The sequence below is a fragment of the Tachypleus tridentatus genome, chromosome 1 (genome assembly GCF_004210375.1).
Source record: "Tachypleus tridentatus isolate NWPU-2018 chromosome 1, ASM421037v1, whole genome shotgun sequence".
In the NCBI taxonomy this organism is placed as follows: domain Eukaryota; kingdom Metazoa; phylum Arthropoda; class Merostomata; order Xiphosura; family Limulidae; genus Tachypleus; species Tachypleus tridentatus.
The window spans coordinates 142,111,822-142,139,515 of record NC_134825.1 but is presented as its reverse complement, the minus strand read 5'-3'; the positions used below and the strand labels follow the sequence as shown (position 1 = coordinate 142,139,515).

Sequence of the window (27,694 nt, the reverse complement as noted above, 5' to 3'; positions counted from 1 at the left end):
TTTTTTATCATAATAACAGAGAATAATTATACTCTGTAAATACCCTCAAAGTTGCTAGACGATGTCCTTTTAACCCCAATGTTTTAACACACAGTTAAAATAAATGTCTGTATTTAAAAATAAAATGAATGCAACAGCATGTGAAGTAAGTCATATCTTTCAGTATTAAACGACATAGCACAAGATAACGAGGTATTTTATTGACATTAAACCCTATAATTTAAAAATAAAAAATGTTTTATTTCAGTAACACAAACGTCTACATTTTTCACTATAGATAAATACATTCTAATGTTGACTCTTTGATTTTAAAATATTTATATTTCCTTTTTTAAATTCTCATTTTGACAGATGAATGGCCATTAAAAACATAAAACGTTTCTAATTCAAAATTTAAAACCAAAGGTGAGCAACTAGTTAACAATACATCTGTGTCTCAGACTATGATAAATTTATTATGCCTGAGATGGACAAAGAGTGAAAACTTTGAAATATATGACGAACAATCAAATGTCAATAACTATCTCAAATACATCTAAATATCGAAGACTTAACTTCTAAACTAGAATGTTTATAAAAACAATCTGGCAATATGGCTATTATGTTTATATACTGTTGCGATAAAATATGAAAAGCCCATTTATTATTATCAGTTCTTTCCAGATCTCAAGTACTCCATAGGACAACTATAAAAGCTCTCTACCGCATTCAATTTTCTGCTCATTTCTCAAACTTTCTTCTACCATATCTTCATTTCTTACATCCATCTCTATTGTTCTACATTAAATGTCTTTCTGTTTCCTCTGCACCGTCTTCTACCTACCCTTCACCTAATTACTTGTCTTCGTAGTCCATTCTCCTCCATTCTTAGAACACGCACAAAGTAGTAGTTCCATCTATACAACTTGAACATTTCTCTGGTTGATTGCTGTCCTTTTATCTCTATTAATATATTTTTGTATAAAATGAAACCATTTAGTCTTCGTTATCTTTCTTAAACAATTTATCTAAAAACATTTTAGATCCAGTTTTCTCTAATCCTTTCCATACCTCATTGCTGTATAACAAAACCAAAACAACCAAGCTATTGATCAACTTTAACTTCATCTTAATAGATAAACCAGTATTATCCCATATTCCATACAAATTTCTAAAAACAATTCCTGGTTCTCCCAGTTTTGTCCTTAGTTCCTTGCGTATATCTTTATCAATACTAACTATACTATGCAATTTTTTAATGTCCTCAAGTACCTCTTTATCTACAGTTACCTGATCCACTTCATTTGTCTTTAACCATACTTAGTAGTTTTAAATCCTATAACAATACTCCCATACTGAAGTGTACTTTCATTTATACATGTCAACTGATGTCTCAGAGCTTACGGTCCCCCACACTAAATCGCTAAAATCAGGGATTCGATTCCCCTCAGTAGATTCAACGGATGGCCCGATGTGACTTTTCTATAGCAAACACAAACACAGAGAGTTTATATTTTCCATCCATACAAACTAAAGCACAGCAGCCGTATGCTTACTGTTTATTTACTTGTTTACAAGCGTGGTTTGTCGTTGTTCTCTCTCTAATATATACAACTAACAATGAACGAACCAATCTTTTTCTCTTCATCCATCAGCTCAAGATAAAGTTTAATACATAAATAACTTAATGTTTTCACTTTTATTAAAGCAATCAGAAGTGTATACAAAATATTTAGTTTCGTGCAAAATAACAGACCATACCTTAACACAAGTAATAACATAATTTCCACAACTAAATATCTCTAGAATGTATAGATATTGTCTGTAACGTTTCAATATTTCATGTATTAATACCCATTACCATCAAATAAAATTATGTTATAAGAATCCGCATAAGATATATTTTTCATTACAAAATATGCATTGTATAATACTTATTTTCAGAAATAAAAAACGTCAAAGGGATTTATAAAAGTTGAATTATGATACTTATATAACTTTTCAATAAAGCAGAACTCTAGCTCAAGTATTTTGCTGAAATTTAGTCTTAAAAACGGCAAATCAATTTTTAAGTTGAAATTTTAATATTACAAACACAAACTAGAGAACATATGCTCATAGTTAAAGTAAATAACAAAATATAACACAAAAACAAACCTTTCTATTTAAACATACACTTGAATATTTTCGCTCAATAAATTCGTTTTTATTTTAACGTACAAAAGTGAGTTTAGAAAAAAAACGATTTCAGCTTAACTACTCAACAGAGGCCGCTACGAAGGCAACACATCTGGGCTGTTGCGAATTTAATACATCCTGTCCTAAACATAAGCATGAAGAACTAAGGGAGTGTTAAACCAGTGGCCTCGACCAAGACTGGAAAGTTCAGCAACTACATGCCTTAAGTCTCTCTGTAGCAAGGTTTAACAAATATCACATATTGACAGCGAAATTCTGTCCCTGTAATTTGGTTAAAATTCTTGTTTTCAATTTCATATTACAAAAACATAACACCATTGCAACTGTTAAGTTCTCCAAATTTTTAATTCTTCGTCTAACTATTACTACTGTACAGAACGCTGGTTCACCTTATTGGGTCACCCTATCTTTGTAACTGCGTGTCTAAACGTTCTCAGATCCTATGGTTTCCTTCCTACTTTACCGATAGAATATTGCATAATCTCCGGGACAGTACGGCTAACATCGTCTTGTTTGTATGTAACATTCATTGATACATTTCGCCGTTACAATATTTGGTATGGCTTCACATAAAGATAAAGTTTTCCTGGAAAAACTGAGAAGAGGGGGATCGCTGAGGACGAAGGAACCACCGGTGATTACTACTGTTAACCAGCCTAGAAATTTTCAACTGGAGGAATTCGATATTATCAGGACAATAGGTAAAATTTCTCATTATATTCTCTGTTGAAACGAGCTTGGTAAATATGAAAACGTCGTTTATAAATTCTTAGGTTTGTCTCATAATTTAATATTTAATTCATTTTCCCAACACTATGTCTTTTTGTTTCAAATACGAAACATGGGCTTAAAATGGGAAAAAAACGATATACCAGACAAGTGTTTTAATAACTGGTTTTAAGGACGTTATTTTAGTTGTTTGTGTTTTAAATTCATTTGCATCTGGTGTATCACTAAAGAAGTTAATAATACTATCTATTTTTACTTCTGTTGATATCTTGCATATATCTAAATCATATATACATAATGCAACGAAGAAAAAAATCAAATGGAGTATGTTAAATCACATAAGGTTAAAGCTTTCCTATAGTTGATGGAATTTTACTAAACGTGACAAAACAATCTTTAAGACACATGTACGTTAGGTTATTGTAAGTATAGTAAAGGCAGTGTTCGGAAATTCATTAAGTTTGTATGTATATGTATGTTTATACGGATTCTTTATACACTTATCTTGAAATAAGATAACAAGTACAGAATAAAACATTTTACTTATTCATTATCTTGTATCATTCATTTACAGTTTAATACTTTATAGCTGTTTATTTATTATAGCTGTATGCATACATTACTCATATCAGTTTGAAAATTCGAACATCCAAGTTATATGTGATCGTTCTGTAGTGATACTTTCAACATATTAACAGAAAATTAAAATACAGTGGAGCTCTAAATGTCCTAGTTTAGTGATTTTTAACCAACAGTCCAAAGACCACAGCTGGTCCATCAAATCCATCTTGCCGGTGCACATGATTTTACGAAAACAACAAAAAACAGCAACAGGATTTACAGAAATCCTTATATAAATAGTCGGTTCCTGGTACCGAAAGATTATAAGTATAATTCTTTAATTTAAAACCCTTGAATGGACCACATTCCAGTCTCGTAGTGTGTCATCAGAGAATTTACGGGCTTGCGATGCTAAAATACAAAACATGACTCCCTCATGATAAACAGAGAGCAAATAATCCATTGTGTAACTTTGAATCAGAAAATAAGGATATGGAAAAACTTCATCTAGGCGAAAATAAAGCTGCTCTTTCTGATAATTACACTTTTACACATAAAACCACTTTTCATAAAAAGAAATTCCTGTCATCTCAGCAAAAATCTGTACATGTTCAATTCATTAAAGTTAAGGATTCTTCTAAACATCTAGCTCTTCTAGTTCTAAATTTTCTAACAGTCAGGATGAAACTTTATCAAAACGATCGAAGTTTGTCTGCCTTTTTTCTTAAAAACCTGGTTATGTTATGTCCTATTGTTAGTGTTTGAAGTAAAGAGAAAAAGGAGAAAACACCCAAAGCGTTTATATCCCCATGAAGATGTAGTTACGCCACATCACCAAATGGTGTTGATTTGGTCACTGATGTAGTTAGGGAGGAATTTAGACCTTTTGAGTCTGTTAGTTCTGTGTCTTTGACAAATAAAACCGCCAATCCCATACCCATAGGTATTGTACGCCATTTTGGGGCGACTCAATCATTGTTGTTAGAAGGTCCATTGCCTTTAGATTTGAGATCTGTCACTGGTGAGTCTGTTATTGCTCAGGGTATTAAGGGTGGCTCTGTTAATGTTGCTCTTCATAACATTTAGTTAACATCAGACCTAGTTTCGGGACCAGTTGTGGTTGGAGTAAGACCTACTTTGCCACTCAATGGTGTATTATTATTGTTGGAAAAGATTTGTCTGAAGTAAAAAATGTTGCCAAACCCAAAATGGTTAGCGAGCCGTTCATAGTTTCATGTAAGGTTGATGTTGTTGAGGAGAATCCAAACGTATACCCTCGTGTGCTATAACTCAAGCTTAGGCTAGAGAATTAAACCAAAATCAAATGATAGACACGTGTTCAGAGAACGACATTAAAGATTTGTCTCAGACATGTTTTAGATCGGATAGGGATCACACCAATAATTGTTCTTCTGACAACTTTGTGAGTGACAATAATGTACATGAGGGATCTGGTTCACCTGGTGAAGTTCTGTTTGCTAAGAAGTAAACATATCGCTGACCAAGAAATTGATCCAACGAATTCTTCATTGTTTAAATATCCACTCCGAAAAGATAAACTGGAGAACGTTGCAAATGGTTACTTTTTTCAAAAATGGTATACCAGCTTTAGAGAACTTGGCTGTAGTTTAACGAATTGTTGTTCCAAATTCTGATATATTGAAAGTGGCTCATGAACTCCTCATGGGAAGTCATTTAGGTGTCAACAAGACATGTGACAAAATTATGAGATATTTTATATGTAAAAACGGCTGGTTTGGGTTAAGAAATTTTTTACGTTGAGAAGCAAACAACATTTCGACCTTCTTCGGTTATCGTCAGGTTCACTCCTCTACATAAAAAATTTCTCAACCCAAACCAGCCGTTTTTACTTATATATTTTTCTCTAGAAGTGGGTTTTCTCGTCATCACTGATTATGAGATATTTTGTTTGGCCAAAAATTAGGAAAGGTGGTTCTCAGTTTTGTAAAACTTGGAATACATGTTAATTGATTAGAAAATATAACCAAAATTTATTGTTGCTCCTTTGAAACCTAAACCAACTTTCGAAGAAAACCCCAGTCATGTGATTATTGGTTGTGTTAAGCCTAAAATGTAATATTTGCGTTTAAGCACTTTCATGTGCTATCTAATTTTATTATCGTAAGGTTACTTGTATTGGTTGTATTATATACTGTCATAATTTTTGAAGTTCTATAGTTCTTTGAGAATGTATTGTATTTAATGTATTGTTATCAATGTACATATATATATTTGGTGAAAATTAGTTCATTTTTATAAAGTTTAGTGAACAAAATCACAGAGAAGGACTGCGTTAAAAACCAGCATATCCAAACCTCAAACCGGTTAGTTATATTAGCTTGTTATAACTTAGAAACAAGCCGAAACAAAAATATGTGTAATATTTTATTTAAAAATTGTCCAACGCCAATTTTTAACTTCATAAGGAGGGTGGTGTAAGGGATTTAATATTATACATTTATTTTAATATCTATGTTTGTTTAAGCTTAATATATACTTAAAAATGCATATAACGTATATTGTTAAATGTATTGCGAAAGTCCGGCCTGTTCTCTAAATTTGTAAAAGATTCTCGTTTGTAAAAATCAACAATGCACAATGTATGCATGTAAGTACTAGAGACTGTCAGTATTATTGCCAGCTAAATTTTTAAACATCTCGCCTAATGAATATAAGACATACCCATCGCAACACGTGGGAGTAATGTCGTTAATATTGTTGGTTTACTACAGTCGGTATACTGTAATCCTCGGAAGCTGTATTTGTGAGTAATGTTATTAATAGGAAAACTAGAAGTATTTTACCAGGAACGTTTATAGATTTCGAACGTTACAAATTGTTTAGCTTCAGTGAATTAACTTCTAATTTCTGACGCTAGTATTTCCACAAGGACATTAGATATCTTCGTCGGAGGAAAATCAGCTTGTAAACGGCGTAAGGCTAGCTATTAACCGAAATGTAACATTATCAACATGTAATTATTTGTACGTCGTGAACCGTCGATAAAATATTTAGTTCCATACTAGATAAAAGGCTCAGTATTGTTGGTAAGTTTATAAAATTTCTGTCTGTAAAACACAATTTGTGATAACACTTATTATAAATTGTACTGTTGTTTGTATGTTAAAATATATTTGTGTTAAGAAAGAAAATTGTGTACATGTGGTTATTTGAAATCTTAATACGTATGTAACTTTATAAATCGGAGATTTCTTCGAAACAAATTATTATACGTAACAGGACGAATGTCTTTTAAAAGCTGGCAAAGTATAACATAACTATATTTGTCATAAGACATTACGTTAGAGTGTTGTATTTTTAACACTGTGGGCCTTATATAGTCCCATACGAATTTTAGAGAAATAGATTTAGTTTGGTTTGAATTTGGCGCAAAACTACTTATCTGCACTAGCAGTCCCTAGTATAGGACTGTAAGAATAGAGGGATTGGTTTTGTTTTGAACTTCGCGCAAAGTTACACGAGGGCTATCTGCGTTAACCGTCCCTAATTTAGCAGTATAAAACTAGAAGGAAGGTAGCTAGTCATCACCACCCACCGCCAACTCTTGTACTACTCTTTTACCAACGAATAGTGGGATTGATCGCACATTATAACGCCCCCACAGCTGAAAGGGCGAGCATGTTTGGTGCGACGGGGATTTGAACCCGCGACCCTCGGATTACGGGTCGAACGCCTTAACCCACCTAGCCATGCCGGGCCGTTGTTTGTTGTTAAGCGCGAACTACACAGTGGACTATCTGTGTTGTATCCACTACTGGTATCCAAAACCGGTTTTTAGCATTACAAAACATACCACAGAGCCTCCGAGAAGGGGGGCTTCTTTTGATGAATTCTAAATTTTACGTTTTTCCATCAAAAAATGATCACTAATTTCCTTCATCCTGTTTTGAATACTTTTTTAATTTTCCTATCGTATAATTCCGGTTCACCGCTGGTTTGCATTATATGGTTGATAAAACAAGTCTCTGCTCTTGTAATTAAAATTTATTTATTTAATTAAACAAAATACATCGCAATTAAAAGAAGGTCGAGATGTTTTCGACGAGTATTCCAAATACTTCTTACATTACAATATATCTACCAGTAGCCTATACTTGAAAACACCCACTAATCTCATCATTCATGTATCTGACGCCCATATGTACGTTTGAAACTTATCTATTTCCACGAATGTTTTCCCTCTGAAATTCGTCCTTCATCAGCTCATCGATTACATTTTTACACACATCCTCTGAATTAAAAAGACCCATTACTCAGCCGTTCTCCAACCCACTTCTTTGTTCGTATTACCCATTCTCTAATTCCTATCGTACACCCTATTACAACTACGTATATCTTTGCACTTTAACACTAACTGCTGCTCTTGTTAACTTATATGGAGTTTTAATGACTGTGTTTATATTATTATTTAGGTACATGTGAGTGTGTATCTAGGCTTGTACTAGACAAAACATATATAGTAGTTGTTATTCCCAGTTTTGTTGATTTAAATTTAAAAACAATTTCTAAATGCATGACCCTTCAAAAGTACAGATAGGGTAAGGATAGCTAATATTGTTCAAAGTAGGTCTTTGTATAGAGCAGGGGTTCCCAACCGGTGGGTCGCGACCCCTTGGGGGTCGCAAAGCCTTGGCAGGGAGGTCGCAAAGCCTTGGTAGGGGAGTCGCGAAGCCTTGGCAGGGGAGTCGCGAAGCCTTGGCAGGGGAGTCGCGTAGCCTTGTTAGAAGTAGCTTGGGATAACATTAATTTTATTTCATCAATTACATTTTCATGCTCTTACATTTTTTTTGTTTCGGTGCAAAGCAAAACGTGTGCTACGTTAGTTCAATGTCATTAGGTGATATTATGGGTGTATGTATGCGTGCCTGTGAGTGAATGTGCCTGTGTGAATGTGGATGTGTCTGCAACTGTATGTATGTGTGTATTAGTGAGTAGCGAATATGTGAGTGCACGCGCATGTACGTATGCTTGTGTGTCTCTTTAGCTGTGATTAAGTGTGTGTGTGCTCGCTGTTGACACGTGAGTCACATGTCCGTTGCTGATTGGTGGATGACGAATCGCGCGACTGGCCACGCTCCCTTCCCTCCCAATACTTACCCCATCATTACTCTACCTGCACCCCCCACAAGCAATCAGTGTAAGATCTACAGTTACCAAAGCGTTCATTATTCAACATTTTTATTTTATTTTAACAAGGAGATAAATAAGCAGTAGAGGTGAGTTGTGTCCATGGCTAAACGGCGCAGATACTCAGAATGCTACCTCAACATTGGCTTCACCACTGTGCTCGCCAACGACGGCATCGAGAAACCACAGTGTGTTTTGTGCCATGCCGTCCTGAGTGCAGAGTCAATGCAACCATCAAAACTCAAGCGTCATCTCGAGACGAAACATCCAGAACACGCAAAGAAGGGTTTGGATTTCTTCAAACGGCATGAACGGTGTCTTAAAAGCCAAAGAATCGATAGAAGTGGGTCGTTTAAGCAGCAGAGTGCAGCCGTAGTGGAAGCTTCATATGAGATTGCATTCGAAATTGCTAAACAAAAAAGCCTCACACGATTGGAGAAACACTTCTTAAACCCTGCATGATGAAAGCAGTAAATCTTATTCTTGGAGAAGCCAGTGCAAAGAAGATGCAGCAAGTATCTCTGTCAAATAATACTATACAGAGGCGCATTTTTAAAATGTCTATGGATGTGAAGGAACAGGTTTTGACTGAAATCAAGGGTTCCCCTTTGTTCTCCTTTCAGCTCGACGAGTCAACAGATGTAAGTTCATGTTCTCAGTATCTCTTCGTGAGATACATTAATTCAGGTGACATCAAAGACGAATTTTTATTTTGCAGTGCACTTGAAACCATAACAAAAGCTGATGATGTCATGGAAAAAGTTTCAACTTTTTTTCAAGACGAAGATCTTCAATGGAAAAACGTGTGTGGGGTTTGTACGGATGGGGCACCGTCTATGCTGGGATCGAAATCAGGATTCCAGTCGAGAGTGAAGAAGCTAGCACCTCAAGCAAAGGGCATCCACTGCATGATTAACCAATATGCTCTCGCCAGTAAGACTCTCCCTGCCTCTCTGCAGGAAGTGCTTGGATCTGTAATCAAAATTGTAAATTATGTGAAGACTCAAGCACTCAACACTCGCCTATTCAAAGAACTATGCAAAGACATGAATGCTGACCACGAAATCCTTCTCTTCTACACAGCAGTACGTTGGTTGTCGAAAGGAAACGTTATTAATCGTGTCTTTGAAATGAAAGATGAAGTAAAGCTATTCCTGGAGACTCAAGAAAGGAAAGATCTTGTAGCTCACTTCGAAGATGAAGCATGGAATAAAAGGGTTGCGTACCTAGCCGACATTTTTGACCAGCTGAACAAGCTCAATTTGAAGCTTCAAGGAAGGGAAACACATGTTCTCCTTTTTCAAGATAGTCTTCGGGCCTTTGTTTCCAAACTGCAGAACTGGCGTCGGAAAACCAATCTTGGAAACATCGCTATGTTTGAAAAACTTTGTGGAGTGACGGATGGGTCTCAGATCCAACTGGATCAGTTCCTCAAGGATGAGATTACCGAACATCTTCAGTCTCTAGAAAAGGAAGTCGAGCGTTACTTCCCTGAGCTATCACAGGAACAGGAGGCCCTGGTAAGGAACCCATTTTGTACTGAACTTGATGTATCCAGTATCCCAGATGATATCCAAGATGAATTTCTGGATCTAAGGAACGACTCTTCAGCTCGTGATCTCTTCAAGGTGAAATCCGTGACTCAGTTCTGGTGCGCTATGTATCAGTCATACTCCAAAGTCAGCTTGATATCTTTACGTGTCCTTGTTGCATTTGCTTCTACCTACTTGTGTGAGGCAGGATTTTCCACTCTTGTCAATATAAAAACAAAGAATAGGAACAGATTGGATGTTGGAGATGACATGAGACTGGCTCTAACAAATGCTCGGCCATGAATTTCAAAGCTTGCTGCTGAAATGCAACATCAGGCATCTCACTAGCTGGGTTGGATAGCTGTTCAAACCTATGTTAATATTAGTTTAAGAAATATATGTTCTTTTTGTGAATTCAGGTTGGACCAATGTGATTTAATTTGCTAATAAATAATTACAGAATTTTTAAATATTTTTTTAGATGTTTCTTTCCCTCTCCTTCACAGAAAATAAAAGAAAAATTAAGCTGCTGATAGTAAGCCCTAAGTAGGGGGTCGCATGGGTTTCAAACTTTTAGGTAAGGGGTCGCGAGTGCCAAAAGGTTGGGAACCCCTGGTATAGAGGAAATAGTATGACGCTAACATTATTCTCACACACACGTCTTTCAAGCAAGAAAAACGTTCTAAGCTAACTAGTCTTCCACTTAGAACGGGTATCCGAGATGTCTTCGGTTTCTTATTGGTAAAAGATGGGTATATTTCCACTAGCTGATTTAAATAACAATCTCTACAGTGGGTCAATTATGCTTTACAAAAATGATTTTCAAATGCTAAAGCAATCCCCTTTCTTCACAAATGTGAGGTGACTACAAGCGGCATATCTCGCACTTTTATATTTCCATGGTTCACGGCTCTTCAACATGTAGTGCTGTTCAACTAAACTAATAGCAAGAAAAAATATGATACAGCTCTTTTTCAAGGACGGATATCCGTGAAGTGTTATTATTACATTGATAGTGTTTGGACAGTTTCGGCTTCCAAAACTACACAACAAACTAATCCGTATTAACTACGTCATTCACAACATAAAGACTATAACTGTGAAAGAGAATCCTATTAATCCCAAAATATTCTTATAAATAAATCTAATTGTGTGTTTTACTAGCAGTAACAAGATAATAAACAAGGATTAAAAGCTGAAAACGCTACGCAGAGCTTTGACAGTTAGTGATATGACAGAGAAAATATAAACATTTACCTTAACAACTTATAATATTCATTTAGAAGGTTAAGCAAATGTTATGCGAAAACTATAATATATATGTAAAAATAATTTTGATATTTAACATGAAATCACCTTGCACTCGAACCACTCATGATCTGAGTGTAAATAAGTACAATAATTAACGAAATATATCAAAATAACAAAATAGAAATAGTAGAGAAGATCAAAATTAGATATTTTATTTTTCTAAACCTGCATGCCTTTAGAAACGTTCTCTCTCAAGTTTTTTTTTACAGTTATAGCATACCTCGAACCCCAAAGTGTGGAATACATTTTAATGGCAGCATGACTCCAATAGTGATCTCCCGGATTCAGAGATAGTGTACCCTAATTATTAGATCACGTACAACCCTGGTAGCTTACAAGCTTCCAAACAAATTACAAAATCAACAGTTGTTACCATGAAACAAAATGATTTAAGAAACGGAAATCACTGCAATCCTCATAGTTTCAAAGGCCTGTTTAAATGGCATCTTGGAAACTGGCATCTTTGTGTTGTGGGAAGTCTAAATAAAGTTTATCAAGATATATCATCATCATCATTCACCATTAGATTCCATCAAGGAACATAGAGCCGCAATCGCTTGCGGATTCTTCAACAGGTATTTAAGTGAGTAGGTTGTTCACCCACTGCACATCAAGATATATAGTGTAAACTTAACTTCGCGGACCTTCTCAAGATCGTGTTATAATGGAAATTATGATGTCAAGTATTTAAGCGTAATCAAAGCCACAATATTATGCTTGACAGATGTTGAAGGAAGTATCTTCAGGGTCAACACCAAACAAATGCCAATGTTGTAAAGTATAGTTGTAAAGTATAGGAGTAAAACTCCCCAATAGTTGAGTATGAAGAAACGCAGGCGTTTCGGAATAACGTATGTTCTTTGATAAATTCTTTAGACAGAGTACTCATGTTGAGTAAACTGGAATGGTTGGAAGACTTTCAAAACGTTGCTCTCTACGCTTGTGTTTTTCTACAACAGGCAGTTGCTACCTATTCCAGTGTATTCATCAACTGACGTTCTGTTTATTTCGGTATCGTTTGTAGTGAAATACGATTGTCAGAGTAACAACTGACTAAATACAAATCATTTAAACAAAGTTCAAAAATACATATTATATGCGGAAGTAATATTTAATACGTTAATACAATAGATAGTTTCATGTTTAGTAGTATCACATGGCTATGAGTAACAGTTTTGCTCAAGTGTATCCAAATGACAAAACCTGAAAACATCAAAGTCCAAACCTTTGGCGAAGAAATATAGAAATGTAATAATTATACTTTGCCAATAATAATATTCCATATTAAGGATCGTTAGACTCTTAGAAATATACTTTATACATCTATATACATTTCTGTGTCAATTCTGTTGGGAAAATGCCTATTCTGGCTTATTTCTATTTATTGCAGTGTAGTCGATCATAAAAGACACTGAAAGAAAAGATTACTTAAATATACTTTAAAAACATGTTGTACGTATAATGTCAGTACTTGCAAATAACTTACATTGTCTTTATGCGCTCAGTTTTACAAACTTTACATCTATAGACTTTTAAGACTCCTATGGATGTCAGTTTATTCCCTCGACCCTAGCTGGGCTAATGAAAGCTAGAAAGGATTGTCCAGATGTAGAATTTTATTGCCTACTATGTTATAATGATGTGTCCAGTTAACAATTGCAGCTGTCGGTTTGTCCAAATATTGTTTTGTGTTACGTAATATATCATGAATATGTATCCAATTTGTAACTGAAGTACTCAGTTTTCCTAATATAGTTTGTGTTACGTACAATATAATTTATGGGTACTGTATTAGTATCTGCAGTACTCGGCTCTCCTACAGTTTTGTTACTTATTATTTTATAAAAATATATCCTATAACTAAACGCAAACTCAGTTCGTTAGGCTTATGTTTTTGTTAATTACTGCATTATATAACAACAGTACTCAGTTAGTTTACGTATTGTTTTTGTTATAATCTATAGAACGAATGTGCAACATTCACCAGGACCAAATACAGGTTTTACTATCTATTCTTTTATTAACTTTAATTCTATCAGCATTTGGCCCAAGTATAATTTGTGTAATTTGCTATATTATTAGCACGAACTCTATATGTAGCTGCAGTATTTAAGTAGGCTAGGTATATATTTTATTATCTACTGTAGTGAACATGTGCATCGTTAGTAACACATTTGTTTCGGGACAAGTTTGGTTGTTTGTTTTTTTTCTGAGATAGGGTCAAGATTTGACGACATTTTATCTCTTGTAGTTATGCGATTATCTTTTGCTATAAAAAGAAACAGTTACCAGTTTTAGAAGTAGGTGTTCTCGGTTTGTATTTGGAAAATCTGGGAACAAATGTTAATGTGTTGGGGCGCCAACTGTCGTGTGACCTTCGTCCTCTTTTTACCTGCTTTTCTCTACACTTTCGTAACCTGTTCCTTAGCAACAGGGTTTATGTGGTGTGTAGCATATAAATATTCATTTTTGAAAACAAAAAACATTTTACTTCTATCAGGCAAGATTTCCAAACCAAAGCTGTTTGATTTGTCCACTAAAGAAAATTGTTTACTGTATGTTTAAAATGACAAAACTTTTACTCATAATTTTTCAGTTATATTTGTTCTAAAATTATAATGATGTGAAGTGAGATAATACTTTAACAAATCGAACAATTGCTTTATGAATTTTAATATAACTCTATAATAGGCCTGATAGTAAAATTCGTATAACACTGCACAACAACGATTTTGCTTCTTGAACACTGTTGGGTATTCCTTATAGAATTTTGAGTGCTGATCACGAAAATCACATCCAACTTTGCCCATCAGGTACCGTTTCATCGAAATCTTCAGTTTTGCTACAATGGAAAAACGATATCAGGGCAACTGGAATCCGTCAATGCTTGCTGACTACTGTTGGGCACTGCAACGTGATGTACCGGACATTGAATACAAACGAAAATCAGAAGCAAAACACTTTTAATTATGTTGAACATAATAGCGTATTAGAAACATAAACGCAATTAAATACGTTATTGCCGGTAAACAGTTAACTGTCTATTTTTCTCAGAGTTCCTACGTGATGAAGCAAAACCAAAACTATATTTGTGCACACCCATCAGGTACCTGTCACAATCAGCAAAAACTTTTCAGGAAGCAAAACTTTTCTAAAAAATTGGTGTGCAGTGTGATCACTAGAACACTTTTATGTACCTTATATTCATTATTTTAAAACCCATGATTGGTTAATACCATATGCAAATACTGCTTAAATTGTCATATAACTTACAACGACAAAATGGTTTTGGGTTTCAGAATTCCAAGCTAGTGGTTCAGTTCATATATTTCGTGTATAACTACAGATTTATGGGTTGTCGAACATAGCTGTAACAACATAATATTTCCATGCAGGTAATTGTCATACTTTTTTTTATAAAACATTATCATTTTGTTTATTTAAATATATAACAAGTTCTATATACGGTATGACCTGATCTTGACAACAATGCAAGTTTATTTTGTTTATTGTTTTTAATTTCGAACACAATTGCACGAGGTATATCAGCGCTAGCCGTCCCTAATTTAGCAGTATAAGACTAGAGAGAAGGCAACGGATCATTACCGCCCTTCGCCAATTCTTGGGCTACTTTTTTACCAACGATGGACCATCACATCATAACTCCCTCACGGCTTAAAGAGCGAGGATGTTTGATATGACGAGGATTCAAATTCTCGACCCTTAATATTACGAGTCGAGTGCCCTAACCACCTGGCCACACTTGGCCTCAGCAATAGGAGAATGGGAAGACTTGGTTGGTTGGTTTGGTTTTTGGAATTTCGCAGAATTTTCTCGAGAGCTATCTGTGCTAGCCGTCCCTAATTTAGCAGTGTAAGACTAGAGGTAAGGCAGCTAGTCATCACCACCCACCGCCAACTCTTGGGCTACTCTTTTGCCAACGAATAGTGGGATTGACCGTCACATTATAACGCCCCCACGGCTGGGAAGGCGAGCATGTTTGTCGCGACTCGGGCGCGAACCCGCGACCTTCAGATTACGAAGCGCACGCCTTAACGCGCTAGGCCATGCCAGGCCCAGGGAAGACTTGGATATAGTATCTAAGAATAACGTGTGTTAATTTGTTTCGCAGGTAGAATGAAGGAAACAGGACACCGTGAGAAATTGAACAACAAATAGACTGTTTTACAGAGATAACAGGGTGGCCAAAGAAACTCTAGTTGATTTATTGGTAGACAGAACTACTCTGCTGTTGTATTTCAAAGTAAAATTAGCTATGGTTAAAACAAATGATTTTTATTCAAATGGTTATCGCTCTGATCTTAAAAGTAATGCAGAAAAATAGATGGGGGTTTCGTTCTTCTTCACCAGATAACCCTCAGATCACAAGCTATGTGAATTAATCTGTTATTACTGAAACAAAACATCTAGAAAAGCAGAATGTGTGGCAACACCTTCATTATAATATAATAAAAGACATGTTTCAATAGGAAGGCTAAAATTCAATTGCATTATTATCATACTTACCTTCTTTTTATCTTGGCTTATCTCATTTTCGTGTAGTTGCAAATATGAATTGTATTTATTACATACAGATGTGTTTATGCAGGGCTTTGAAATTTATTTTTAGCAATTGTCATTGTATGCAACGTCATACACCGGCAAAGAGTGAACTATTGTTGTTGTTTTTATCATACAGGTGTGTTTGTGAATGACTTTGGAGTTAATTTCTAGTAGTTATCCTGGTATATTACACCATATTCCGATTTACCGACGAATCGCAATTTATTAACCGGTAGACTCTATGACACAGTAAGGCTTGCAATAAATTTTTCCTCATTTACTGACCCCTCACTATAGGTTTCCCAAGGTATTTAACCATATTATATAATGTTTTATTTTATTTAAAACCCTGATAGTTGAACAAAATTTAGAAAAATAAATGAGTTAATGCTACGTAAAGTATGTGTAGTAATTTATTTTACATTGTAGTTTTTACTTGGTGTTATATTTTACAGCTACAGTAAAATTGTTCTAATGGGAATAATTCTTTTTTTGACAAACAGATGTAATTCAAAACGATTAGTTTCTGTTATTCTATTGTGTTTACATACAATCCAATGGATATAATATTATTATATGTTCCAATTTTGACATGACTACTATAGCAACATATTGTGTTACTATATATATAGTCATTGAATGTATTTTATCAAAATGTCCTTAGCTTAAGTATTATGGTGTTAAAGAAAGAGATACATAATTGATATTCAGCGGGTTGAAGCTGACTAATAAAAGTGTTAAGCTTAAGTATTATGGTGTTAAAGAAAGAGATACATAATTGATATTCAGCGGGTTGAAGCTGACTAATAAAAGTGTTAAGCTTAAGTATTATGGTGTTAAAGAAAGAGATACATAATTGATATTCAGCGGGTTGACGCTGACTAATAAAAGTGTTAAATAACAAACATGAAATGTTTGTTTTTTCTTGTACTACGTACTATCAAAAGATTCTAAGGTCATTTCAGCAACAAACAAAATACATTGAGTAATCCTTAAAGTGGCATTCAACAACACTCCTGTGTCAACCCTTTCACGAGGGTATGAAATACCCACCCTTAGCCTATGTCATCATTTGTAAAGACTTGTATCCCTTTGATCTACAATACCTCCTTCTATGAATAACTTGCTATTCGGTACTTTATAAGTTTGTTTGTTTTGAATTACGCCACACGAGGGCTATCTGCGCTAGCCGTCCCTAATTTAACAGTATAAAACTAGAGTTAAGGCAGCTAGTCATCACTACCCACCGCCAACTCTTGGGCTACTCTTTTACCAACGAGTAGTGGGATTGATCGCACATTATAACGTCCCCATTGGTGAAAGGGCAAGCATGTTTGGTGGGACGGGGATTCAAACCCGCCACCCTCAGATTGCGAGTCGAACGCCTTAACCCACTTGGCCATGCCGGGCCTCCACTTTATAAGAGTACTATGTCTTCTCTTGTTTTGTCACTATTCGTCAACCGGTTCTCTTCACACGTATCTCAACTGACATAGTTTGTCTTCTTTCTCTTATTTTAGTTTTTATTGATTTATTGTCATCGTAACGATGAAGTCTACATGAATACCTTTTAGTTTGAGTCAATAAAGTATAATGTGTGAGCAAAAAAAGTTTTTCTAGAATTAATCAAACCTACCACAACCTTGCTAATTTTAATCAACCTCATAGTATCTATAGTATAAGTATTACTTTTAACAATCAGATATTTCTAGGGTTAATAATATTATATTATACTTTCGGCTAAAGGTGTCAAAGGAATATCTCACACTTACCTAAAATAATAAGTATTATCGTCCTGAATTTTATGAAATTTATTTGATAAACTTAATTCCCCAGAAACGTAAAGCGTGTTGCTTCCCAATTTTCGTGTCTAGTTGAAATTATACTCTGCATAAATGGAACGATATTAATTAGATAATATTATATTTAAAAAAAATGAATTTATGTATTTTCAGTATAGTATACATGAAATAAATATGCAATGGTCGTTTACTTTGTACACACTCTATAGTTTACGTTCGTTTATGGTTGATCTGATGTGGTTGTAATTGTGGATAACAAAATTTTAACACCACTTTTGCCTCAATACACTTTTGGTGTTCTTCAATGTAAGACTATTAAAAATTGCTACGATCATAACACCAACTTTTTGTTGATTTCTTAGATCACCCCTGATGAAATCTGCGTACCACCTAAAAGCCTAAGTGGTCTTTTGGACTCGTTAGCTTTGATGCGTATCAAACCTGACGTCATGATAGCAAGTAAATCAATCATGTTTAGAATTGGACGAAGATTTAAACTGTGATCAAAATCAAATATTTTGCCGTTTCTCTCTGAAGTAGAAAACACTACTTTTCTTAATGGCTCAGTTTGTTAGGCTTCTTTTCTGATGCTAACATTTATTAATATGAACATATCTTGGAATTATATTAGACTTTCTTAAGTACAGGAATAAAATAGTGTATTAAAATAGAAAACACGTATTGTAAGTAACATGTCCGTTTGATATATGTGTAGTCAAGTAAACAGTTTGGTTTGTTAAGAAGTTCACGAAAGTTCCATGAGAGTTATCTGTACTTCCCGTCCCTAATTTAGCAGTGTGAGACTACAGGGAAGGCAGCTAATGATCACACCCACCATCAACTCTTGGGCTACTCTTACCAGCGATTAGTGGGATTTACCGTACGTTTTAATGCTTTAACGTATGAGCAAGCAGGTGGGACAAGGATTCAAACCCGCAATCTATAGGGTGCGAATCGAGTACCCTAACCACTTGGCTATGCCAGACTTCCAGGTAAATATAAAACGTGCACAACTAATGGATTCAATACATACTTTTAAAATATAATAAACATTCCTTAAAAATATGTGTCAAAGTGAAATTTTACAAAACTTGCTTGATAAAAAAATAAATTAACTCAATATTCCAATGGTATGTTGTTTAATTTTGCTCACTGTATCATTTCACGTCCTGCTCGAAAGTTATTTTAAAAAAGCGACTCATTATTTCATAATAAAAAAATAATTAGTTCAATTTCTCTGACACCTCTTAGGCATATCTATTTATATATATTTTTGCTAGTTGGTTTTGTTACGGCTTGGAAACAAATTGGAACTACCCTAAATCTTAATAATGTTAAGATTGTCACGCAGAAATGACTTTTAAGATCCAAATTTTGACAAAAAAACAGCAATTTAAAGTCAAACGTTTAAACAAATGCAGTAGGCTAGTATAAAATAAAATATAAATGAAAAGTTCTCAATAAAAATGAAAATTTATATATTTTTGTTTTGAATGAGTTTTCGTATAATATTTCGTTTTACATTTCATTTGACTGTTTATTATTTATTCTATATCTCATAGCGAAAATACTTTTATTGTTGTACTTAGCTATTGTATTATTAGATGTATACATATATTTCACTGTATTTTTAAAACATAATATATTATAAGCTGTAAAAGCGTTCTAATTTTAAAGAAAAATGTTTAAATGAAATGTTAAAATCTTGCAATTAATTTACTGTACTATCACATTATGATATTGTGAAACAATGTCAAAATGTACTTCTTATACAACTCGTTCCACCGCAACATTAAACTACTGTGCATGGTTGCCATGTGACTTGCTGATTTACATGTTCAAAATTGTTTTGAAATAATGGATCGTATCTATAACAATTTCTTCAAACACTTGCAGTTTCTAAATAAATTAATTTATGTGGAAGTGATTTTAATGACAGATCGTATGAGTTATTGGCGGCGTAACATTTTTAAAAAAATCAATTCAAATAAACAATTGAGAATTTAAAAACCTCCAAGTATGGATCGTGAGGCAGTAAGGAAGCAAGATTGTAACCTAGAATTATATGTGGTGGAGTCAAAACAGGAATTTTTAGTTTGAATAAATAATGTCTACAGTATCTCAAGCTTTGTTTTCTTACTTTATTTAGTACCCAATTTATCCTCAACTATAGACAAAGAATGCCTTAATATGGTAGCTAACCATTTATATTGTGAAGATAATAAACATAGCTAGTAGCTAGCCAATACAGTTCATGATGATTTACTGTAGCTATTGACTACTTTGTCACATTAGTTTAAGATCTAAAATGTTGAACTGCAGCTGGAGATTGTCATAGAGATTTGTTTAAGAACATATTAAGCATTTATAGTTTCTATGTAACTAAATTATATATATATATAATGTATAGCTATGGGCAGATATATGCCTAGACTAAGACACAAGCCCCCTAATGGCTAAAAATCGGGTTTTGGTATTCCTGGTTGGCAGAGCACAGATAGCTCATTGTGTAGCTTGGTGCTTAATTCCAAATAAACAAACAAACTAAGACACAAACTCTCAAGAAGAATCAAAATAAAAATTCCAGTAGAAAAGTCATCTAAAACATCGCTTTAAATAAACCTTTGTATATTTTAAAGTAATTATTTTACGAATGTGTGTTATGAAATTTACTGTTACGTGTATTGATTTCTTACTTCTTGACTTCATATGTAATATAGGAGTTGCCTCCATAAGACACCGACTGAAAATCTACATGTTACAGTCATCTGATTCTCATCTATCACGGGATGGAATTTTCTGTTTCATTCTCTACTCGGCCCGGCATGGCCAAGAGTGTTAAGGCGTGCGACTCGTAATCTGAGGGTCGCGGGTTCGCATCCAGGTCGCGCCAAACATGCTCGCCCTTTCAGCCGTGGGGGCGTTATAATGTGACCTTCAATCCCACTATTCGTTGGTAAAAGAGTAGCCCAAGAGTTGGCGGTGGGTAGTGATGACTAGCTGCCTTCCCTTTAGTCTTATACTGCTAAATTAGGGACGGCTAGCACAGATAGCCCACGAGTAGCTTTGTGCGAAATTCCAAAACAAACAAACATTCTCTACTCAAGCTATTTAAAGGAACACTAGATATTGATAAAATATAGAATAAACAAATGGACTTTGAAATACCCCTACGACCTACGCAGTACCTCATTCAGGTTTGGTGAAATATACCAAGCTGTTTGTTGTAAGGAGACAAGAGTATAATAATAAAAAGAAAAGTAGCCGTTTTGAGCGAATTTTTTTCCCTCCTAAGTCTAACACACGTACTTTTCTGTTCCTTTCTATGGTACCACGTTATCAGTTTATATTAAACGTATTAAGGTGTTTTGTGCCCGAACACTCTATTAGGATTTTGTACAATTCCTTGCGATTCATATTATGAAACACTGTTGTGGATCATGATATACAAGTCCCCTGCTGGTACAGCGGTAAGTATTTAGATTTACAACACTGAAGTTAGGGGCTCAATTTTCGTCGGTAGACGCAGCAGATAGCCCGATGTGGCTTTGTTAAAAGAAAACACACCCAAATGATATATAGAGAAATATAAGTTAAACTAAATCATTGATTTATATTTACCAAATATTTGATATTAATTACTTTATATATCTTGTCAATATAATAGAACAATGCTAACTACAATTTTTTCTCGTCAAAATAATTAGATGAAACACCAATGTAAGATAGAATTAAACAACTTTTATGTGGATCACACATAACGTACATTACTGTCAGAAACGCAGTTTCAACAGGTGGTTAATATGAAGACATATTTACAAATGCATTTATAATAAATACAATCGTCTGGAAATAACGCACATTTTATTTGTTTTCTGAACAACACCTCATACGGATAATAATCTAAATAGCCAAGTTAAAACTCTCTGTCATTTAAAAACAGCCGCCCCTAAATTTTAAACTGTGTATAGGGGGGAAGGCAACAAGCCAGCTTATTTTTATATCGATATTTGTTCAAAATGTGGCATAGTTTACAACTTTAACGTTTCTTCAGATGGAACCCCACTGGTTCAGGAATGTGCAAGTGTGTGTATGGGTTATTCATGTGTTCTACAAAGGCTTATGTGAGATTTTGAAGTATATTAATGTTTTCACTGTTGCTTGGATAGCGTAAATATATCACAAAACTGCACTCTCAAGTCTTATAATGGCACGAAAGGTGTTTTCATGCATGCTAGTTGAATGTCACGCATGACGGAAACAGCTATCATATTACGACTCTTTTAACACTTTCTTGGAGCTGTTCCAAACATATTTCAACTGGATGTTTTTATATCATAATAATTAAATGCGTATTTGTAATACATGAAACCATTTCCTAGACACGCTTTTAAACTATTCAAAAACTATAACTGTTAAAAACAATACAGAATTACAACATTTAAATCTAGACTAAAGCATATTTATACCGTGATAATCAGATTAAAGCTTTCTGTGAAAATAATATAAAAAAGAATTAAATAAGGATATTTCTAATTACAATAAAATTGTAGGCGGAGAGAAAAAACGTGTAAATAAGTTTCTTCTTTTGTCGTTTAATATTCAGTAAACGAACTTACGATCCCCAGTGAGTGATACGTTAATTTTGTAGCGTAATTTTTAAAAATTACATGAACTCATTGTCAGAATTCGGTTTTCTAATTCAATATGTAAGTGTTAGAACACATACATTGAATTAATAGTTTCGTTAGAATTTACTTAATAATAATAAAAAAGAACACGCATTGAATACCGAAACAATGTTTCCAAAATGAGGAAACTATATGGCGCATGTTAGCACAACTAGTGGCCTGGTTACGAGTTTTAGAACTTGTTTCCTCACGCGAATAATAAATTCAATTTTAAAGAAAAATAACTGTTGAAACAATATGCCCATTCCTGAATACATGTAGCACGGTATTGTAAACACACTCAACAAATGAAATAAGTTGTTACACACAGAATTTCCTTGTATTTATACCTAGTATGATTTAATGTGAAAGGACTCTCAAAGACAGAGTGGGTCGCGGGTTCGCATCCCCGTCGCACCAAACATGCTCGCCTTTTCAGTCGTTGGGGCGTTATAATGTTACGATCAATCCCATTATTCGTTGGTAAAAGAATAGCTCCAGAGTTGGCGTTGGGTGATGATGACTAGCTGCCTTCCCTCTAGTCTTACACTGCTAACTTAAGGATGGCTAGCGCAGATAGCCCTCGAGTAACTTTGCGCGAAAGTCAAAAACAAACAGTTGACAACGTGACCTGTTTAGAAATATATCTCAAATAAGCTTAAGCATAATATCTCCAATATTTGGCTGCATAAACGAAAAATAAACTACCGTTTAAACAGGTTTTGTTGTTGTTGTTTTTTAATTTCGCGCAAAGCTACATGAGGGATATCTGCGCTAGCCATCCCTAAGTTAGCAGTGTAAGACTAGAGGGAAGGCAGCTAGTCAACACCACCCACCGCCAACTCTTGGGCTACTCTTTTACAAACGAATAGTGGGATTCACCGTCACAGTATAACGCTCCCATAGCTTAAGGGCGAGCATGTTTGGTGTAACGGGAATTCGAACACTCAACCCTCAGATTGTGAGTCGAGCGCCTAAACCACTTGGCCATGCCGGGCTACGACTTGCGTTCTACAAAGAGTAAAACAAGTTTTTAAACACACTAAATGATTAAATATTTTCTATTGTATATATAAAGGTTCTTTTGTCCTTTTACCATCATAAACGTACTCCAAAGACCCTTATTGTCCAGCTACTATTAAGGATCGTTTTTTATAGATTTAATATAATGTAACATAAAAGGTCCTTATGTCATAAAATTACGAGACACGTACATCATTGTAGCCTAGCACTAGTATTATGCATATTTTACGTTTATAAAACATTGACAGTCTTTTTATGTTTTACATTAAAGTGTTTGGATTCTACCACTGAACCTATAGGGGCCCCTTTTGACGATCTTCAGAGCCTATTCTGATTATATGTGGTCCATTCCCTGTCTGTCATTAAAGAGAGCCTTCACTATCATTAAAGGGGTTAGCTTTGACTGTTATTAATATATTTTAGTTAATTTGTTCTACAATTATTTATAATTTATAATTATTATTTATAATACTTTCGACAAAATCGATTTTTTTCCATTATTGAGATCATTTTTATTTATTAGATGAAGTTGGATATTTTTATCTCTTTGTAAAATATTTTAATATTGAAGCCTTCATTGGAAAAATGGGATGCGACCATACCTAACACACTCCTCCGTGTGTTAGCCCTCACATCTTATGCATGCTTGAAGATAAAAACAGCAAAAGCATATAAGAACAAACGTCATATCAAATAGCTCTAATCAGGCTATTCTTGTTATGGTGTAATATGCACTGTGCTGACCGTTGTATCACTTGAAGCACGTACTCAAGTATTTTATTATACATGGTATTGCTGTCCCTCCTAGAGTCCAATGAAGCAAATTTCACTTGTAAAGGCACCAATTTTGTGTTTTAAGATGGTAAATCGAATGCCAAACCAAAACATATACGTGTGTTGTCAGGAGAAATAAACTTTTTTAAGTCTCACAAGGTAACTGATACTAAAAACACTATTCTTATTATGCTGGAAACATTTTGTTTATGACATGGTTTCCAGAACTGTATCTTTAAGAAACACACATCAAAGATATTTGTGAATCTATATGGGGGCTGTCCTCGTTAAACTCCGTACTGGATTATTCAGTAGAATTCTACATTTCAATTTTGAGTTTGGAAAACAAGGCTATTTAAAAGAGAGATATTCTCGGGGTTTGTTTTTCTACTTTGTTGAGCAATTATGCTATTATGTAGCTTAGATCTGGACTTATCTGCCATCAAAAATGAATTTTTAACCATACTGATCCTGTTGCATTGGGCTTTTAACAGAGGTGAACAATGTTTAGATGGGATGTATTTTTTCCAAATTTAGTTGTGTGAATTGATTAATACTTTGTGTTGGTTATTGGATCATACCATTTTGATAAACGATTTATTGATCCAGCAATTACTTCTCATGTATTCCAAAACTACATTGAAAACACTTTCACCTGGATACAACCACAAGACATGACTATCGTGTTTACAGGATTTAAGGTTGCATTGCATCCCCTTTAAGAATTGTATGTGAAAACCCCAGATTGTATTAGTTATGTAAAACTAGATATAATCTTTCAAGGGTTTCCACAAAAGTGCGCTGTGTTATATTTACTCCTTTGTTCATCTGAATAACCCTTTATGTATATTAAGGATAAAAGGCCAGATCATTCATTGCCAACCTTAACTTTGTAAGTTGAATCAAAGTTAAGGTAACTTGTCTACAAAACACACCACTATAATTTGGGTTACTTTTAAGCAAATAGCAGGATATACTATCAGGTACTCATAGCTGAAAGTTGGAAACTTTTCTGATATGCCTAAATAAATGTTTGAATCTTCAGTGTAATAACTAAACACGCAGGGCATAATAAGGTTACAACGGTTAATGGAAACGATAAATGGTCGCACACAATTCAGAAGCTACTGGACGTGATGGTTACCAATCTGCATATTTATTCAATACAGATTAGGTGAAAACTGTCAGTGCTCTTTAGCCTGTCCTCTCACGTAGAACAGAAACTGGTTCTACTGTTGTACAACACATACTCAAACTGGTGATTGTTCTGTTTGTTTATTTATTTGCTTTGAAGTTCGCTCAAAGCTACACGAGGGCTATTTGTGCTAGCCGTCCTTAATTTAGCAGTACATGACTAGAATGAAGACGGCTAGTCATCACAACTTATCACCAACTCCTCAGCTACTATTTTACTAAAGAATAGCGGAATTAGCTCTCATATTATAATACTACCACGGCTGAAAGGGTGAGCATGTTTGGTGTGACAGGTATTCGAACTCGCGACCCTCAACTTGCAAGTCGAGCGCCCTAATCACCTGGCCTTGTTAGACTGTGTTGTATAAACAGAGGTTCATTTGGAAAGCAAATATGTGTATCTTTTTACCATTGTCTGAAGATCGCCCACACGTACTGTGTACAGACTGGAGCAAGTGACATTATATGCACAAGAACATCTACCTGGATAATTAATGTTGGTGACGCTCAGGCTCGTGATTCAGTGAAGGTGCACTCTCTCTCTCACTGGATTCGGCATGACTTTTAGAAATATTAACCTGACATTGGTTGTGGCAAGCAAGAACTAGAGTAGAGGATCTTGAGCACACATTACGTTAGTAAGTTGATACATGGTCTCAAATAGCACATTGAACATAGGCTCCCAAGATCAGCTTTTTCATCCGAGATGCCCCCCAATAGTACAGCGGTATGTCTCCGGATTTACAACGCTAAAATCAGGGGTTCGATTCCCCTCGGTGGGCTGAGCAGATAGCTCGGTGTGGCTTTGCTATAAGAAAAACACACTCATCCGAGATGTTAAGAATGATGCAATAGTCACTGCTATATAGAATAAGAAATGTTTATACTTGATTTATTAACAAGGTAAAAAACTATTCTTTATCATTTTCTAGCTTTCAATGTTTGCTGTTAACTTATCACATTAAAAAAGTAATTTAATGTGTGGGTTGCAATTTTTCATCTCATTGTTTTTTCTTTTTTTTATTGGAACTGTTTGGATAGTCGTGTGTGCGGTTATGGTGTAGTCGGTGTAAACTGGCAAAGTTTCAACAAGAGGTAATTTGAAGTGAAATTTGTTATTGAAATTTTGTATTTAATTTGATATAATGAAATAATATGTTTGAATAAAGAACTAGTATATCTATAGTATTGTTTAAAATATTAAATTTGAAATGGAAATATTTTTAAAAACAACTTTCATTTTCCAGCTGACTTTTAGTAAAATTATAAAATAGATAACAGTTTTGATCTACGTTAATGGGAAAAAAAGGAAATATATATTTGAAAAGTATTAAAAATATCGGTATAATGTACTAAAAACGATTTATTCGGACTTTAAAACCAAAGTGTGGAGTGATACTGTGATTTTCTAAACAAATTTGTAGTGGCCTTGGGAAAACGTATAGAAAGTTCCAAGTCTTATCAAAATTAATTATTGTATAGAGTAAACCATCACTATTTTCAAATTAAATTTACCAAACACCTTTGTGGTACTTTTGTATTACATTTTATTATTTATGTTAGCGTTCACCAGCTGTGTATTCTCAAGCCTATCACGTCTAAATTAGGGATGGCTAGTGTAAATAGTCCTCCCTTGAATAGCTTTGCACGAAATTCAAATAACAAATCAACAAGCACTAGTCTTTACTTCAGGAATAAAGCATGTCAATAAGAAAACTGTGCTAAGAGATAAACATGTAAAAACACAAGAACCACAACAGAAAACATAATCAAAATTTACAAACAATACATTTGACCAGTTATAGAATATTCCTGTCTTGTCTGGACTAATGGAGTACCAACAAACATAAAGAAACTACAGACAATATGGTTCGGAATAATCACCACAGTATCCAGAGTGCCAATAACTATAAACACAGTTTTCATACATAAATACGCAAACATTAAACCAATGAAAGAAAGACGAGTCGTTTGCTCGTTCCAGTACTTTGATAACAATTGTATTAATGATAGATAGATCTATGTATCATACATAATGAAGATAACCCTAATTATCTTTCCCCACTTAATGTTTAGTATAAAAAATTACAATTGCACTAGACCCTAATATATCGCATATAATCGTATCGCTTGCGTATTTAAAGATATTTTTATACGTGAAATACGCGCATGATAATTATTTCAAGTG

The 27,694-nt window shown here is 34.4% G+C and overlaps 1 protein-coding gene across 4 annotated transcripts in view; it reads left to right on the top strand.

The window, feature by feature from the left end:
* The first annotated feature begins 2,256 nt into the window (after window positions 1-2,256).
* Window positions 2,257-27,694, top strand: part of LOC143225823 (cAMP-dependent protein kinase catalytic subunit 3-like) — a 61,253-nt gene continuing 35,815 nt past the window's right edge. The window contains exon 1 of one of the 4 annotated variants that reach the window (XM_076455898.1): window positions 2,257-2,879. In XM_076455898.1, coding sequence (XP_076312013.1) covers window positions 2,738-2,879 — 142 coding nt within the window. In that variant the 5' untranslated portion in view covers window positions 2,257-2,737. The remainder of the gene's footprint in view (window positions 2,880-27,694) is intronic. The other 3 variants (XM_076455905.1, XM_076455915.1, XM_076455889.1) reach the window with 3 other exon arrangements.